Source organism: Chanos chanos, chromosome 10, assembly GCF_902362185.1.
Source record: "Chanos chanos chromosome 10, fChaCha1.1, whole genome shotgun sequence".
Lineage (NCBI taxonomy): Eukaryota > Metazoa > Chordata > Actinopteri > Gonorynchiformes > Chanidae > Chanos > Chanos chanos.
The window spans coordinates 30,675,943-30,693,125 of NC_044504.1; the positions used below are offsets into that span (position 1 = coordinate 30,675,943).

General features: G+C 38.6%; 1 protein-coding gene across 1 annotated transcript in view; it reads left to right on the forward strand.

Annotated features, from left to right (window-relative positions):
* lrp1bb (low density lipoprotein receptor-related protein 1Bb) overlaps positions 1-17,183 on the forward strand; it is a 205,316-nt gene that overhangs the window by 75,375 nt on the left and 112,758 nt on the right. The window contains exons 3-7 of the mRNA XM_030785828.1: positions 7,500-7,619; positions 8,218-8,346; positions 10,928-11,185; positions 11,982-12,144; positions 16,099-16,321. Coding sequence (XP_030641688.1) covers positions 7,500-7,619; positions 8,218-8,346; positions 10,928-11,185; positions 11,982-12,144; positions 16,099-16,321 — 893 coding nt within the window. The remainder of the gene's footprint in view (positions 1-7,499; positions 7,620-8,217; positions 8,347-10,927; positions 11,186-11,981; positions 12,145-16,098; positions 16,322-17,183) is intronic.

The following is a 17,183-nucleotide window of genomic DNA, read 5'->3' on the forward strand; positions in this document are numbered from 1 at the left end:
AGCTGTGGGAAAATAGTCTTATGGCCGTCTCTCAGTCCTTCAGCCATAAGCTGATGATTGCAACTGTGAAACTTACAGATCTGAGTGCTGAGCGGTCACAGGGGGACAGTACGCGGTGGCTTTGTCGTGGTGTGTGATACATTTTCTTTGCATGGTTTGTTCTCACTTGGCCTCTGCAAAGGCATGGTACAGGGCAAGTGAAATGCCAATGAATACAAGCCCAGTCTCACTGATCACTTTCATCCTCTGGAGAGGCATTTCGACCCTAACTGGAATAGGCAATCAATGACAATGCCCCTTCAAGTGGATATGAGCGATTCCTCAATGGTCTGAAAGCGGTACAAGAAAACATTTTAAAAGTTATGTCATGTTCATCTCAATAATTAGATCTCAACAGAGTTGAATGCTGTTGGGAAATTGAGAAGCAGCATCTTATGTAGTGTTTCCACCACAATCAACAAATCACCGTATGATGGAGTTTCTCAGGGGAAAATGGTGTTGCATGCCTCCCTAAAGAGTTCAAGATACTTGTCAAATTCTCACTAAGGCACATTATAGCTATTTTAGCTTCCTGTGGAGGTTCAATGCACTATCAAGAATTTTTTTTTATCTTGGTGTTTTCTTTATTTTGTCAGTTACCTGTACATTTATACACGTTATGAACCATTGGTGCGAATAGACCAGGAGAGATGTGAATGAGGAGAGTTCTTTTTTTCTGTAATCTGAGAAAATCGAGTTCTCAGCAGTGGGTAATATCAACAACTGAGATTTATTATATGGAGTGAATGAACAAGGCATTACAGAGCGCACCATAATAACTCTCGTAAAAGTACACTCCCAGTTTGCGCGGGACGTACACAAATTAGTCTCTGTGCCAGTCTCAGTTTATGTCATTTACCCCAACTGAGTCTGCTCCTGGAGCCATACTCGTACCTTAGAAATATGACTGTTGTAATAACACTATACATGTCTCCACACATTACTGTGATGAAGTGAGTCTGTTCTTCATTGTTGTGCTGTTCAACAGACTTTACCAACCCCGTCTCTGGCCCGAGTGAAAGACTCAGTCAAGCCGCTGACTGACGAAAGGTGATGTGTCATAGGACAGATCAGCAGGGGATACATTAAGGGAAAAAAAAAAAGTTCACTCTCATTTGTATTGAAGCCAGCTGTCAAATGGATTTTGTCACAGACGTTCAAAGGGAGTGAGATTCAGTCAATGGACTGACAGAGTTCAAAGTAACCCTGATTACTCATATAAAGGTCCCCATCAACTGGTCCCCACAGATTACTAGAAATAATTTATTAAAAGTTAACACATGCTCTCGCAGGATTTTCAATGAAAAAATAGTTGTGATGATATAAATAACAACCTGTCACTTCAATTTTAGGGCAGCTTTTATCACATAGAAAGGCAGACACTCTCTCCTTCTTTCTGTCTCTCTCACTCTCTCTCTCTCTCGCTCTCCCACACACTAACACACACACACACACACACACACACAAAAACCCAAATCCTATAAATGTTTCCTCCATAACCCATTATAAACACACATGTGACTCACACATGTACTCTGTACTGTTACATGAAAGTTTCACACTGTACTATTCATAGTGCTTTACCAGTCTTAAAGATTTGAGGAATATTTCGTTAATAAACATTTAAAGGCAAGCATAAATTCTTTATGAGAAAAAATGTTATGCTCAAGGATGTCAGGCGAATAACTGTTTGCTTTGGCAGTGTTCTCTATTGGAACCACTCAGTGCTCTTAATTTAATTAAACAATATAAATATATGAATAAAATGAAATAGAATTTCGTAATTTTGTTGCGTATGAAATTGTACTACCTAAATTTCACATTACTTTTATGAACTTTTCAAATTGTGCATTTTTACACTTTTTTAATTATGCAATTTAATAATTCTGCATAAGCAGATTGGGGTACACATGACCAAATTTTTAACTGACTTGCTTCATAACACCTCAAAAATAAGAAAAATGCTTTTAAGACATTATGAAGAAGGTTTTCACGGGAGGTGCATAGGAATTCAAAAGTCTCATACTTCCTGTTGGCAGTCGATATCCACCTTTTTCAAAAATGTTTACTTCTTCACATTCAAGTAAGCATTGAATGACCTACACACACCGCTTAGTGAAATAAATTGTCCTCTTTGCTTCGTTATAGAGTGACATTTTGTAATAGATAAAGTAGCTCCTCCGTCGTAATGAAAAACAATATCACACATGTATTTCCCTCCCTCTCTCTGCCTCTCAACAGCACTCAATTATCTCACTTGATTAACTTTTCATTACCGACAATTCAAACAAACAAACAAACAATATCCTCTAGGGCCTTGGAAGCAGTGATAAGAATGGTCCCCGGTCCAACTATGAACATCCATGAATACTGTGCAAATCATTTCCTATTTCTTCTGCAGTTTGAAGAAAAAATAAAATGACAACTGGCACTCACCCTGACTAACCCCATTAACATATTTATTGAATTCATATTTCTGTATTGAAAATACATACAGTTTATAGTGCGGGCTACAAAGTAAACCACACTCTGTGTCACATCTTGTCTGATGACTTGATATTCTTTAATTTTCTTGTGTTGTCTAGTTCCATTTTTGCTGCTTGGGTTGATATTCAAACTTTGAGTGATGTAAATGAGCTAATGATAAAGTTCCTCCAAGTAGATCACATGCAACTGATGATCTCTCTGAAATGAATACATAAGTTAAGCACCTCATTTGAATAATGAGAGGATAATGTTGAATGTGTAGCCTGTTATACGTCATTTGGGAATATAAATAAGGGCAAAATGAATGCAGTGAAGAGATCCAAAGGGCCACGCTCAGACCAACCTGACTACCAATAGCTTGAGGCAAACTCTGTCAGACTGTTCCCTAATCACTATGTAAATCAAGGTTAGCCTGTAATAGAGTTCACAAATGAATGTTAAGTATTGATATTAAAACAGGAAATGTAACAGAAACAATCAATGATTTTCCTATGTGCAATACATGAATAATAAATTGAAAAAGAGAAGCATAGCACAACTTAGTTTAGCAAAGTGAGTGAAGTTTTGTTGTTTTGTCAAGCTTTGCCTACTCTGGGCTAGTTGTAATCCCAACCCTGCCATGCTTTATTTGAGAAGTGACGATCCCCCAGATCAATATTTGATGTCTGACTCTGTTTGTACATTTATAGTCTGTATACCATGGCTCATCTGTCAAATCATTAGCCCTTGTTATGTGTGGAAACAATCTGGTGATATCAAATCCTATTATACGGAGTTGTTCTTTATAGGAGATATGGATTTAAAATTTAATTGTGCCTTGAATGATTCATACAACAATACCACAGTGTTCCATATTTAAGGGAACATCAGTACAGTGAGAACACACACAGCGCAGATCTGGAAAGTCATTCTGCTCCAAGGGATTAAAGACATTTAATGTCAAAAAAAGAACATTTCACTTTTGTCTGAGCAGCAGGGAAAAAAATAAATAAAAAATACTGCCCATGAATGACTCAGCCTATGTTTTTTTTTTTTAAGTAATGCAGCCATTATTACTGTGTAGTACACATACACGCCTTCAAATCACAAATCACACACACACACACACACACACACACACACACACACACACACACACACACAAACACGCGCGCTTGTATACATGTATGCTCCCCCTTCATGATGCTTTGCCATTTTTTTTATTTGGTCTTTTTCTAAGATTAACAAGGCACTTCAGAATAAAATCAAGGCTTAATTTGTGGGTTACAAATCCACCCCATGCTTATTAAACATCCGTGAATCTCTGATGGCCATGAGCTCTACGCAGGTCAGCATCTTAATCTGGTCCCACATTAATTAGAGGGCTCTAGGACCAATTGAATGGGCCTGATAAAGGCTGGCCTTGGAGAGACAAAGGCCATCCGGGTCTGAATAAGAAAGGGTGTAATTAGCCCACACGTGGGGAAGGCCTATACTCACTTTCCGCTTGTTATAAAGCACCGTGTTGGGAACAATGCGTCCATCAGAGCTGTATCCAAGCAACCTGTATGGACTCCTTTAGGAGTGTTGAACCTGTGACACAAGCTGGATTGCTAGAGTACATGTTGGACATGAAGATGGAAGTAGCGCATTGAAATGCTGGTTTGAGATTTATTTGATTATTCTATACGAAGATGAGGTCTACTCAGTGCGCTCAGTGTGGGATGTGTTAATCCATTGGGAGCAAGCCTTTCATGCTGCCAGATTTCTAATTGAAATACATTATCCCATTAAACAATAACATTAAGGGACTACTGCTGGTTATGAATGACAATATGGTCATAGACTGCTATATGTTTGGAGGTCGCTAGTCAAAGTACTTCAGATTTAATTACCAACTGTGACTGTTGAGAGACACACATGGAAATGAACCTTAAAACTTGGAAAAAATAGTACAAGTTGTCATGAATATAGTAAAGATAATTGCTTTTTTTAATTTTTTTTTTCCTTACCATTTTTGGAAGTTGTTTGTGTTCCCAGAAGGTTGCATTTATTGAGCTTTTTTCGTCGCCCTTTCTTAAATGTGGCTTTTGTGGTCCTTACAGAGCAGGGATTAAACAATGATGGTTTCTTAGTTCACTTCTTTTTTAGTAAACAATCTTATGTTTGTGTGTGCATTTTGAAATGCTACAAAAAAGTATGATTATTTACACTACATTGGCCTGAATCAAACAAATATGCACACATTTTTTTTTCTCCAAATGATGTTGCTGTGTCATTAATCCAAAATGCAGGTATGCACTCCGGGCATCCAGCTGGCTTTCTATACTCGCGTACATTATTTGTGGGAATGGCCTGTAAAAGCTGACATGGGTAGATCGCTCTCTATTCAAAGATGATCTGCTTTGCTTCTGACAATGAAGGTTTATCCACATGACTGGGGTTGGTTATCCTTTTTTTTTGTCTTTTACTATTTTAATTTCTCATTTAGGAATGGATCTGGTTTAATAATCCGCTGTGAAGAAAAAAAATGGTAGCTGAAAAATATGATATATCCAGATGTACCCACAGTGTTGTAAATCTCTGTTTATGTTGGCAAGGTATATCAGAATAAGCCCTTTGCTAATATGAATTAATTGGTTGAATAACTGCCCTATATTTAAGCACCTCTCTCAGATTTGATACTGGACACACCAATGGAACTAAACACTCTCTGCTCTTTTTTCATATGTGGACCAACCAATGCCCTCTGCATTTTCCATAGTAAGCTCCTACCTTGCACAGAGCATTTTGTCCTTCACAGACCCTCTCAAAAGGGCGAATGACTTAAAAGATTGCCTTCAGAAGCTCCTACAATGCTGTGATCAGTTTTCAAAAGGAAATGGCTTGATGGGGAAATAAACAGGGGAACTTTCATTTTGGTGCAGCATGGCAGCCTGGCAGATTTACCCTCTAGGATTCACTGGCACCTTGAAATCATCAAGTTACCATTTGCATTTGCTGTTCACTGCTTCCATTTCCGAATTTGTCGAAGCTGGTTTGCGAAGATAATGCAGTGACATGTGCTTCACATTTGGCCACAAGCGCTCTGTTGTTATTTTATTATCATTAGGGAAATAGATGTATTTTTGGCAAACGGTGATATGATGTGTGTCACGCTGTTGAAATGGTGCGCATACTCCTCTGATTTGCAGTACGTCTGGTTGGGAGAGAGGGATTGTGTTGTTGTCTGGAAGCAGATGTGAGGATTAGCATTGGATTTCTGCAGGCCGTGCGTTTGGTTCATTTTGCATGTGTTCCCCTTACCGTGGAGTGGGACAGCAGCCAGGTATCACATCATGAATGTGCAGACCCTAAATCAGAATAAATGCAGACCACTGGATCACTGGAGACACCAAAAGCGACGCTATAAAAACACAAATATTCTCCGCCGTCCAAAAGATGATTGTAATGTTGTGCCATTAAATATGACAGAGAGCCCAGTGAATGCTAATATATGGCCATGTTTATGCTTGTTTCAAATGAAAAAGCAAATGTGAGCTGAAATTTGAAACTCTGCTTAGGCTGTAAAATCATTGTCTTGGGGTGTTGAAGGGACTGGTAATGATTCTCTGATTATTTATTGAAGTAGTCTTGTAACATTTGCCAATGATTTGAATGCATTTGTTGAAATCTTACTACAAATGCAATCATATATGAGAACTAATGCTATGATTCATAATTATTAACAACATGATTTTAAATAGGCACACCCTCGTTTGTAGAAATCTGTTGCCTTCCAAATATGGTCTTGCAAATCTGACTCACGAATGTACTCCTTAATAAGTGACGTTAAAGATTACCTAAACCTCCAACAATAGTAAGATAATAATACTATTTCCTGTCCAAGTACAGACCAAGCCTGTCCCAGATTATTTTAAGAATGCTGCAAAGTAAAATCCTTTGCCTCAGAAATACATCTCCGTCATTATGTGCATGAGCACTTCATTTTCTGCATGTGCACTTGATTCGGAGCTTCTGAAGAATCCTCATGCCAGTAGAGCCATGACAGATTGCCATCATTTTTTAAATCAGCAACCTTTCCTCTGGGATAAAAAAAACAACAAAAAAAAAACCCCACAGATAATATTATGCTTTTTCAATCATTTATAACAGCCTCTACATTGCCACAAATGCTGATTTAAGACTTAAATAAAGAAATAACAATAATTGCACAGATGAATGAATATTAGAAGATAAATAATTATTATTTAAAACGAGTAAGAAAGTACCACAAAATGTCAAGTGAATCAGTCCTGTGTTTATGATGGCAGTCAAAGAGGACAAGTGCAATTAGCAATTAGAAAAAAATGGATTTATTCATGTGACAGTAATTAATATTTAGCAGTTGTGTGTTCATAAAGGACTGTAGGAAGGTTTTGAAAGCGTATAATTTTGGACGTCTTGTAATCTGGAATTGTCTGACACTGCTCTTTGTAATAGTTAGGTTCTGCTTGTGATAATTCCTGACAACACAAGTGCACACACACACACATAGAGACACAAAGATATACACACATATATACATTCAGGAACTGTTATGTTAGTTCAATTTCTTTCTGACAGCGTTATGGAAATTAAGAAACTTTCGACTCCAAGCTATGCTTTAATTTTGAATTCATGTATTTTTGGTTCTTATTCTTCAACTTATGACGGCTGACAGTTTCCACTGGCAACAAAGACTTTTCTTTTCTCTCAGAGTTTTCAGCGGACCAGCTACCAGTGTTTCTTGTAACTTCATCGCCTTGTATCGTCCTCTCTCACTTTTCCAATTCTCCTGCTCAGCCCTGACTATTGATCCTTGCTTCCAGCTGACGTCTGTCAGCGGACCCTGGGACATCCCCATGCTGATGGCAAGGAAGAGCTTTGAGCTAGAGCGAAATCAAAAAGCAATTTACATGTGTTTCTCTCTCTCTCTTCACTCCACTTCTCTCCTCTTCCCTCCTTCTCTGCAGAGCTCCTGTCAGCCTGTCACGAACTGCACTGCCGTTACGGCTGTATCATGACCAGAAACGGCACTTTCTGCTTCTGCGCTGATGGCTTTGAGGTGGGCGAAGACGGACGGAGCTGCCGAGGTAGGCCGTCCTCAGAGCTGACTGACTTGTAACCGTTGGGCATTTTTCAAATGAAGGAGATGCCTAAGGCAAAAAAGAAAGGGAATAGAGCTGTCTGTCTCAGCTGCTTCTTTACAGTGTCTCCTCCTCAGGTTTATTTGACATATGGCATTGACTTCTCAAAGGTCACTGAGATATTTAATCTAATTTGGTCCAAATGATGTCTTGTGAATTTCAGCGTTATTTGTCATCTTTGATGGTGATTTATTGACATTCTATGACCGTTTGTCAAATTTGGGGAGATGAACAGGCGGTAGTTACTTCTGTGTAGATTCTCTTTTTTTTTTTATGTTAGTCAAACAATTCTGCTGTGTTGGCTCCCCAAAGCCTTTCAAAATCAGGTAAGACTAATCAGTAAATCGCTATTGGTACATTGTGTGGTGTTCCCGTGGACAGAGCCAAAACCCTTGGGAGTTTCGTGCGGAGCTCAACCAGCCCCACGGATGTGAAGTGGCACTGCAAGAAGCCAACAGCGAGGCCACATTAAAAGAGTTTTATGTATTTGGGTCATGTTTGAGTACACCTAATTTGTCATAAATGACTCATCCTCTCTGTGCAGATCATGATGAATGTGCAGTGTATGGGACGTGCAGCCAGACCTGCACCAACACCTATGGGTCGTATCGATGCAGCTGTGCAGATGGGTACAGTTTGCAGCCTGACGGACGGTTGTGCAAAGCCAAACTCGGTAAGAATGATATGAGTTAACACCTGTCGAATTATGCACGTTATCCAGTCTTTGACAGGCTCGTTAGGGACACTAGGGACAATATATGGGGTGTCATCTTTAAATTTAGCATTTTTTAAGGTTAAATAAGTGAATGGAATCCAGCACTGCAAAGGGTGTGTCGAAAGTTATCAGCCTATATAAGCACATGTGATTTCATCTCTTTATTGCTTTTGGAACACCGAAGTCTGAGATACTATGGAGTTTTATAGCTTTTATGTGAAGCTTTTTTTGTGTATGTGTGTTATTTATTTCTTTAATTGTTTATCACAAAGTAGCATGCATTTGCAAAGACAGACAGATAAAATAAAACCCTCTTCTTGTTCTTCTTCTTCTTCTTTGATTACAACAACATTCCTCCTACGATATATACCGTATACATGTTGCATTTAAATTCCAGCAATCCAAAGATAAACATTGAATTTGAGTTTCGTGAAGCTTGTGACTAATTCCTTAACAGTATCCATGCTGGTCTTCTGAAGGGACAGAAATAATGGAGCCAGTGAAGAAAGGATGATAAGGGAGACGCCGTGGATTAAATAAAGGGTGACTTTTATTAAGCAGAATAGCCTAAAGGACATCTATTTTCTGTCCTTCCCAGAGTCTTCATCTGATTGCCTCTTTAATGGCACCTGCTTATGTGTGGACAAGTCACAAAACCAATCAGGTTTATCACCAAATCTACAGCTTTTTAATGGAGGATTTAAAGAGGAAAGTAATACATTCATTTGTTTGAGCCCTGTCAAGTAAAAATCCCATGGTGATCTTCCATAGAGTACTGAAATACAATTTGAGTGAATTATGGATTTCTTTGCATTAACAATATGTAAACTGCCACAAGGAGTTGTGATATGCAGTTGAAGTGACTGTGGAGGTGAGAAGAGACTCAGGCTTACACGCCTAAGCGTGGGTAAAAGCATTAATCAAAGCTTTTTGGAAATGTTTACAAAAGAGTGAAGTAATTTGTGTGATTACAGCATATTTTGTATATTTTACTACCATTTTCAGTCATTGCGCTTTTGCCATTTTACCCTCAAAATAAATATTGTAATGAATAATGGCAGGCAGAACTACTTTATGAATAAACTAGGTTAAAGTATTGCTAGGTGTGGGGGAGCTCCAGCTCTTAAAAAAAGATGAAGTGCACTTGTGTATATGGTGGTCCGTTCTAATAAAACCTGTTTGCATGGTTTTGAAATTGTATGTGGGCTTAAACCACTGTATCCTCAAAAATAGCCAGGAGCGCTGCTCACCTTCTTCCTAGATGCAGCATCGGCTCTGCTTTTAATCAGTGTGACTGCTTTCCTACCAGAAATAAACTGAATATCATTACCCATAAACTTAACTGAACTCAGTGCTCACCCACATTAATATTAATTTAGCAGAAAGAGGTTGTAGCATGGGGATAACTAGGGGGTTTCCATTAGTTGTAAAAGCTTATGCATATAAATTCCGGCATATTTCCACACCCTGGTCATCAGATGGGGACCAACAGAGTATGAAAAACCCATTAAAAGGCTGAATGTTTAATAAGAATCTTTCCAAAAAATCTCAGCAGGAAAAAAAAAAAAAAAAAGGTTCACCTTCCTGCCCCAGATCATCTCTTGATCTTGATATAAGGTTTATTTTCATGTTCATAGTTTGTTCAGGGCTTTATGGCCCCTTGCTTATTACATTGTGATAATTAAAATGAAAAGTCAAATCACCTCAAATGTATGTCTCAAGAGATAAAAGAAATACTTTATTAGATTGGTTAGATAGGGTTTCTTTTTATCTCTGATTAATCACACTGTAACATTCCTTTTACCCTGCCTTTCATAAAAAAGAATGAATGGTAGAGAATGCTTTTTTTTGTGGGGAAACAAACAAACAAACAAAAAAAACATAAACAAACATTGTCAGTGTTCTGTCTATCCATTCATTCTAGTTTAATATCAGAGCATTCTGTCCTTTGTTTGGACCGAGGGCTGCATAGCCCTCTTAATGAGAGTAGGTGAAAAATGTTCAGGCGGCTTCCAAAGAATGCTCCTGAGCAGAAAATCTCCATGTTATCTCAAAGAGCCCATGTTATCGCAGAGAGTAATTGCTTCTCTCCGCTTGGTGATACTGAGCAACAGTACTCAGTATTTGGAGTTCTGCAACATGGGTGCGTTGATTTATGGCTGTCATTGGTCGTGTAGCACCGACTTGGACCCCTGTTTCACATAGAGTGTAGTTTTTGTTTTTTTATTGAGGCAGAAAACTCAAATTGCACGCGGTCAGTTCTCTGCAGTGCAGTTGAGATTGCTGATGACACCAAAGTGCGTTATGTCATTTCTTAAGTCGCCAGATTCCTCCCTCGTGGATGGTATGCTTGTTTAACGCTGATTAAAAGTATTCCAGATGGGCTCATCATATCTCCAGTTCCTCCTGTAGCTTTCTCGAAACAACTTATACTGGTCTTCCTTTGGATTTTCTAACCTGAGACTTTCATGGTTTTGAAAGGCCAGAGAAACCCAGCTTCATGCTGACATGTCACCATTTTCTCTTCCTTTGATTTCAGAACCTGGTGAGAGCCCTGCCAGTCTCCTGATTGGAAACCGGGATAATATTGTAATCACAGACCTAAAGGGATCCGTCCCCAGGACGCTGAAACGACTGGATGCTAACATGACTCACGCCTTGGATTTCAACCACAATGAGGAATTAGTGTGCTGGGTCACATCCACAGAGTCTGCCGGACAACTTTGGTGTGCCAAGATGAAGAGACTGAGCGGCCTCTCCAAAGAACGGGAGATAAAGACAGCGCAGAATCTCCACAGTAAGTTATCAGCACAGTCATACCTGATTACGCCCCCAAAGATGAAGCAACACCAAAGAACGCCGCTCCAAAACATGGTTAGCAAGTAGCACGAGAGCGAAAATGAAATTTATAGGACAGCCATCTGTGATGCAATCCTACCTAGGCTGAGATTATGCCACATTTTCATGAGAAAAAAAAAAAAAAAGTCATTGTCTAATCCACTGAATTTAATTAAGAACACAGTGTAAACTCACTACTTAAGTGATATAAGTCAATGTTACTAACTTGAATCAGGTTTGTGCAAACTCAAATTTAATATGTGTTATATTAGTGCTAATTGCCTGATTACTTTTTTTTTTAAATCAGGTTTTGAAGTAGATTCGACTAATAAGGGAAGACATTACTGTGAGCTTTAACATAATTAAACTTTTGGAATAAACCATATTAAAAGTATCAGCTGGGCTATTGCGCATTCATGATAAGCAGTCTGATGCTTTTCAATAGCTGGCACATCGTTCTAACTGTTTTATACATGACTGCTCGTAAAAATGTGATAGTGATACTGAATGAGATTATTTGACTCCTTTGGTAATCCATTCATTCCCAAAGTTAATGAGATGAATTTACGGATCCAGCTGAACCAGTCCCAGTCCCCATTTTATTTTTCATTAATATATTTTGTCATGAATAATATTTTTATGTCAGCCTTTTTAGTTAGTTTGTTTCTTTGTTTATGTCTCTGATGTGATTTGCAAACCTCTGAGTGGTGGATGTCTAATTGTATTTCTTTTCTCTCATATTTTCTTCAATACAGATGTTGAGCAATTAGCGATCGACTGGCTCACTGGCAACTTCTATTTTGTGGATCGAGTAAGCGACAGGATATTTGTCTGTAACCAAAATGGAGACACGTGTGTGACCATCATTGATTTGGACCTGATGAACCCCAAAGGAATTGCTTTGGATCCACTTATGGGGTGAGTGAAATAAATATGAGGCAAGTTGAAAGAAAATACTACATTCCATTCAGGTCTAAATAATGATAATTATTCCATATCTAAATGTTTAAACTTGGACTCTTGGAACACCTTTAAACATTTATACCAGTGTGCTCGGATGTACTGTTCCCAGTGTTAAATATTTGCTCTACTCTCCGAGCGTGTCTAGCAGTGTAATTTTCAGACAGCTTCTACTGTCAGGAGTTTCATTAGTATTCCATGATTTATCCAGCATCCTCTCCGTCTGAAATGCCCCAGCAGAATTCTTCTTCTCACGAATTTTTTTTTTTCCCCAAAGCTGCTGCAAAATTTGATGGGGGACGGTTCTAAAACTCTCACATCAAATAGTAATTGTGGAAATGTTTAGGGGGTGAGGGGGAGTAAAGGAACACAAAGTGTCCTCAGTGGAAAGAATAGCTGTAAGATTACTCTAGTTATCAGCAGCTAAAAGGGCACTGGTGCTAATATTCCCAGCCAGCGGAGATGACGAGTCCAACAGAGAGGCAGTCCCATTATATTCATGTGAGCACAAGGACAGACAGAGCACAGAGACACAGAGGAGCCTTTTAATGAGGCTTCTTTCTTACAGAGAGACGCTGAATCTATAGCGGGATAAAAACCATAGAACAAACAGCCCAAGTCAAATGAATATGTTCCAACTTTCTTGATCCAAATTATTTAGTGTCATATTCTCTCAGAGACTTGTCATTTACGAAAGGAGAGGGGGAAAAAAAAAGACGTACTCAGAAGAACCAGAAAACGCAGTTCCAGTTCAGTCTGTATGCAAATGATTTCTTAAGGGACCTTCAAAACATTTCAGTACTGAGAAGTGTGTAGTATTTGAAAATTCTCACGGAGAAATGCATAAATTTGTAAGTCTTTGGGTAAGAATAATAACGGTTTAATGGATCCATCAAATCTTGCCTTGACATTTCTAGAAACGTGCTCTTCACGCAGTATAATATGTACATCCGATGCTACATTTTTTTCACCTGTTCAATATAAATAAACTTCAGTTATTTTCAGAATATTGGAAAATGAGATATGTTTCAATCATGCTTCAGCACTGCTCGCAACTAATGCAGAGACAAAAGACAGAGACATTCCTTTCTTTTTCTGTAGATGTTGCACATTTGTGTGGTTTTATGTTTACATGTTGAGCACGATCTTTCAGTGTCCCTTAACAAAATGTCTTTTTTTTTTTTTTTTAATGGTATTTTTTTGGCCTAGTGGAACATATTAACTATGGATTTCTAGTTCTCTTTCACTCATGTTCTCTCACTCCTACTCCTCTTTCTCCATTTCTTTGCTCTCTTTTTTTTAAACACACAGACACACACACATACACACACACACACACACACACACAGTTATCATGTGGGAGGGGAGTACAGTAGTCAAACCCATAGGGCCTATGTACAGTACATGTTGTTAGTCAGATTGGTTATCGCCCCTGTTTCTGCTCCCCTCTCCCTCTAATTGGCAAGACATGGCTTCTGTTGCTTCTGTGTGCGGGAGGCTGAGAGAGCAGAGGAGGTCTGTCAGCCTGGAGCAATGGAGTGAAAACAAAAGAAATTGGGCTGGTTTGTGATAGCAGCTCAGCATGCTGCGCAGTGTTTATGGAACAAACTCAAGAATCGCTCTCCATTTCATTATTGTTGTTTTGATATTGTTGTTTGCTTCTTTCTCTTAGTAAAAAAAAGAAAAAAAAAAGGAAAAAGAAACTTTTACTCCTCACTGCCACTGAAAAGCTGTGATGGAATGAGCACTCTTCCAATTTTAAATTAAATACCAAACAGGGGCTGTGACTTCAAGTAAACTTTGTTTAACCTCACTTTTAGACAGTTTAATTTGATTCACAGCAAACAGCAACCAGCTAAAATTGTGAAAGATGTTCCCTTGTAATCAGGATTGATTTTAAGCCTGGAAGTGCAAAATGAAAGCAAAGCTATTTTCTGAACTTCATAGATCCCCAATTTCCTTCTCCTTTTAGGTTGAGTGTTCTGGAATCGGTTGTGCTTTAGAAAAAAGAAAAACTCTGTCCAGAGTTCATCCTGAAACCAACTTGTTAGTAGTACAGCTGTGTATTGTCAGTGATCTGTATTCATTGTTGTAACTGACACATTGCTTGTATGATGCTTAGGGTTTAAATAAGTGGATACCTTGAGCTTTTTTTGTTTGTTTGGGTTTTTTTTTCTTTTCTTTTACTGAAAGTTGTCATAAAATGTCATACAATTTGAACTAACAGCATCTTCTGTTGTAAAATATGCAGTTTGAAGCATTTTTGTAACTTTTGACACATTTTTTTGTTACTTTGTCCTCAACAAGGTCTGCAATCATTTCTAATTCATAGTGAATGCTCTTAAATTGAAAGAATGTACTTATGCTGAATTCTGGCCACTCTGACTGTGGAATGTGGTGGCTAAACATGACAGGCATTCCCCTTTTCAATTGTTGCATTTCTTAAAAATAAAATACAATAAAATGAAATAAAAATAAATAAATAAATAAATAAGAATAAAGGTTAAAAAAAAAAAAAAAAAAGCCTTGACTATAAACGACATGGCCTAGGTAGCTTTAAATTACTGCATAGTTTCAGGCAACTATGTACAAATGGACTCCTTTGCGCCCGCAAGTTGTGTTTTTCCATCCCCAGATTATTGGCCGTTATAGGTGTCAACCTTTTTTTTTTTTTTTTTTTTCTATGTACAAGACATTTTATTTTGGTGTTACATTTGACATTGATATGTTGCTTGAGCTCTCAACATCTGATTCAGCAACACCTGTTTCTCTGAAATCTGCCATTTGTATGCTGAGTGGAGACACACCTGCTTCTATTTTTTTTTTTTTTAGCTGACTTAGACAGTTTTTCAACCTCCTCTGTGGTAAGGCTCAAAGGCCAACCCTATCTCTGTCTCTGTTTGACTCATAATGTTGAAGAGCCTCCCCTACCCCCCTGAGCTTGCCCCCGTCATCGGTGCAAGGTGTACAGATTTCTTGGAGTCACTATTGAAGACAGCAATACTTTTTGGAAAGTGAGGTGCACAGCAGTGGAATTGTAAAATACAGGTTACAGAAGTGTTTCAGTGACATTATCATGTCTTTGTCAGACAGTGAAACCTGTAAAAGGTACTGGCAGAGGGGGGAAAAAACCCCAAAAAAACAAAACAAAAACACTTTGTGGCAGGGGCTACGTCTAAGAGACTTAACTTTGCTGTGGACTGTTCTGAGCATTTTGTTATGCTGTGATTTGCACTGCACACTGAAAGAGCGCTGAGTTAGCATTCAGCCAACATACACCACTATGCTTACATTAGCAGGGCTGTAAATTGAGTAGAATTACCTCATGCTCCTCTTATAACTGATCCTTGGGTCATTTACCACATAACAGTTTCTGTTATTTAGAACAGAAATAAGTAACACTTGTTGTTATTGTTGTTGTTGTTTTCGTTTTGTCTTGTTTTGTTTTCATGAAAGAAGATCATTCAAACACAGAAGCTAATAGAAAGCTGCTGATGTCTGAAATGAAAAACAACTTTAAGCGAAAAAAGATGCTTAACACGATGGAATTTTTATTCATCTCAGTTATGTTCTGAGTTTATCACTCTGAAAAAAATGAAACTGTAGAGGTACTTTGAAGTCATTTGCTTTGAAATTTCCTAATTTAGCAGATAATTCATTTCAACTTTTTATTATATAAACCCTTTTGACAGGATATCAGCCGACTTATTTTGCTTACTGTAGCTAGTACTTCGCCTCACAACCTAGTACTCAACCTTTCTGAGGGTTGATTGATTGATTGATTGATTGACTGATTGATTGTTCGGTTGATTGAAAACTGTTTACCTCCTCAACATATAAACATTTCACAGTTCACTAGGAAGATTTACAGCATGCTATTACAGAAGGAAAACTCCCCCATCTCTCTTTCAGAATGCTCTTCTTTACTGACTACGGAAGAACTGCCAAACTGGAGCGATGTAACATGGATGGAACCAACAGGACCAGGCTAGTGGATTATAAGATTGAACATCCAACCGCAGTGGCAGTGGACGTGATAAAAAAGATGGTGTACTGGGCTGACGCCTACTTAGATTACATTGAAGTGGTGGATTACAATGGCAAGAACAGACTGACCATCATCCAAGGATATCAAGTGAGTGCCACACAAGATGTCTTTCTGTCTTTCCACTGGCAGCACCATATGGCTTGAATGATGCATGGAGGCACAGACGATGAGACTGAATTCTTGTGGTTTTGGTAGTTTCAATGGAATGAATGAGAGAGGAGACATTACAATTGGTCTTGTTGTATGGCCATGACTTTGACTCATCATTTTACTGTAGAATAGCTTGTCGAAACTGAGGGTGTTTAAAGCCGGGAGAGTATGATATCTGGACAGTGTGAGGAACAGAGTCCAAAATTAGCACCCGCCACTCGCCAAATGCAAGTAAAAATCTACATTGGCGAATAGAATAAATGAGGTCAGTCGCCATTGGCGGCTTGCTGGAATAGGTCTACTTCACTACAAAGTGTCACGACTACAACACATAAGTTGACGGAGTACATTTCGTAATTCTCTGACTGACCCTCGCTGTCCACCGTTCACCGGGTAATTAGTAATTACATCGTTAATGACATCGTATCCAGCGGCGCAGCCAGAAATTTATTTTCGGACTGACCTCAGCAAAAGTGAGCGGGCACGACTTTCACCCACGGTCCATCACTAGCCCACACATTCTTTATAACCTACTGCTGAACTGAATGACAGGTCAGACACCCCGCATCGCAACTGTGGCGTACTCAATAACTAAGCAGTCAAGTCTTCCGTTCTTTATTTGCACTGAAATGGAATATGTAGTAAACCCCAAAATACTGCTGCGTTTTTCGGCTATTCATCAAGCACACTGTAACCAGAAGTAGCGTCAAACACATGCCCTGTCACGACAAAGGCACAGTATAATGCTGTCACAACGCTTGCTGGGTTTCCATCCAACTATTTAATACAAATTAACACT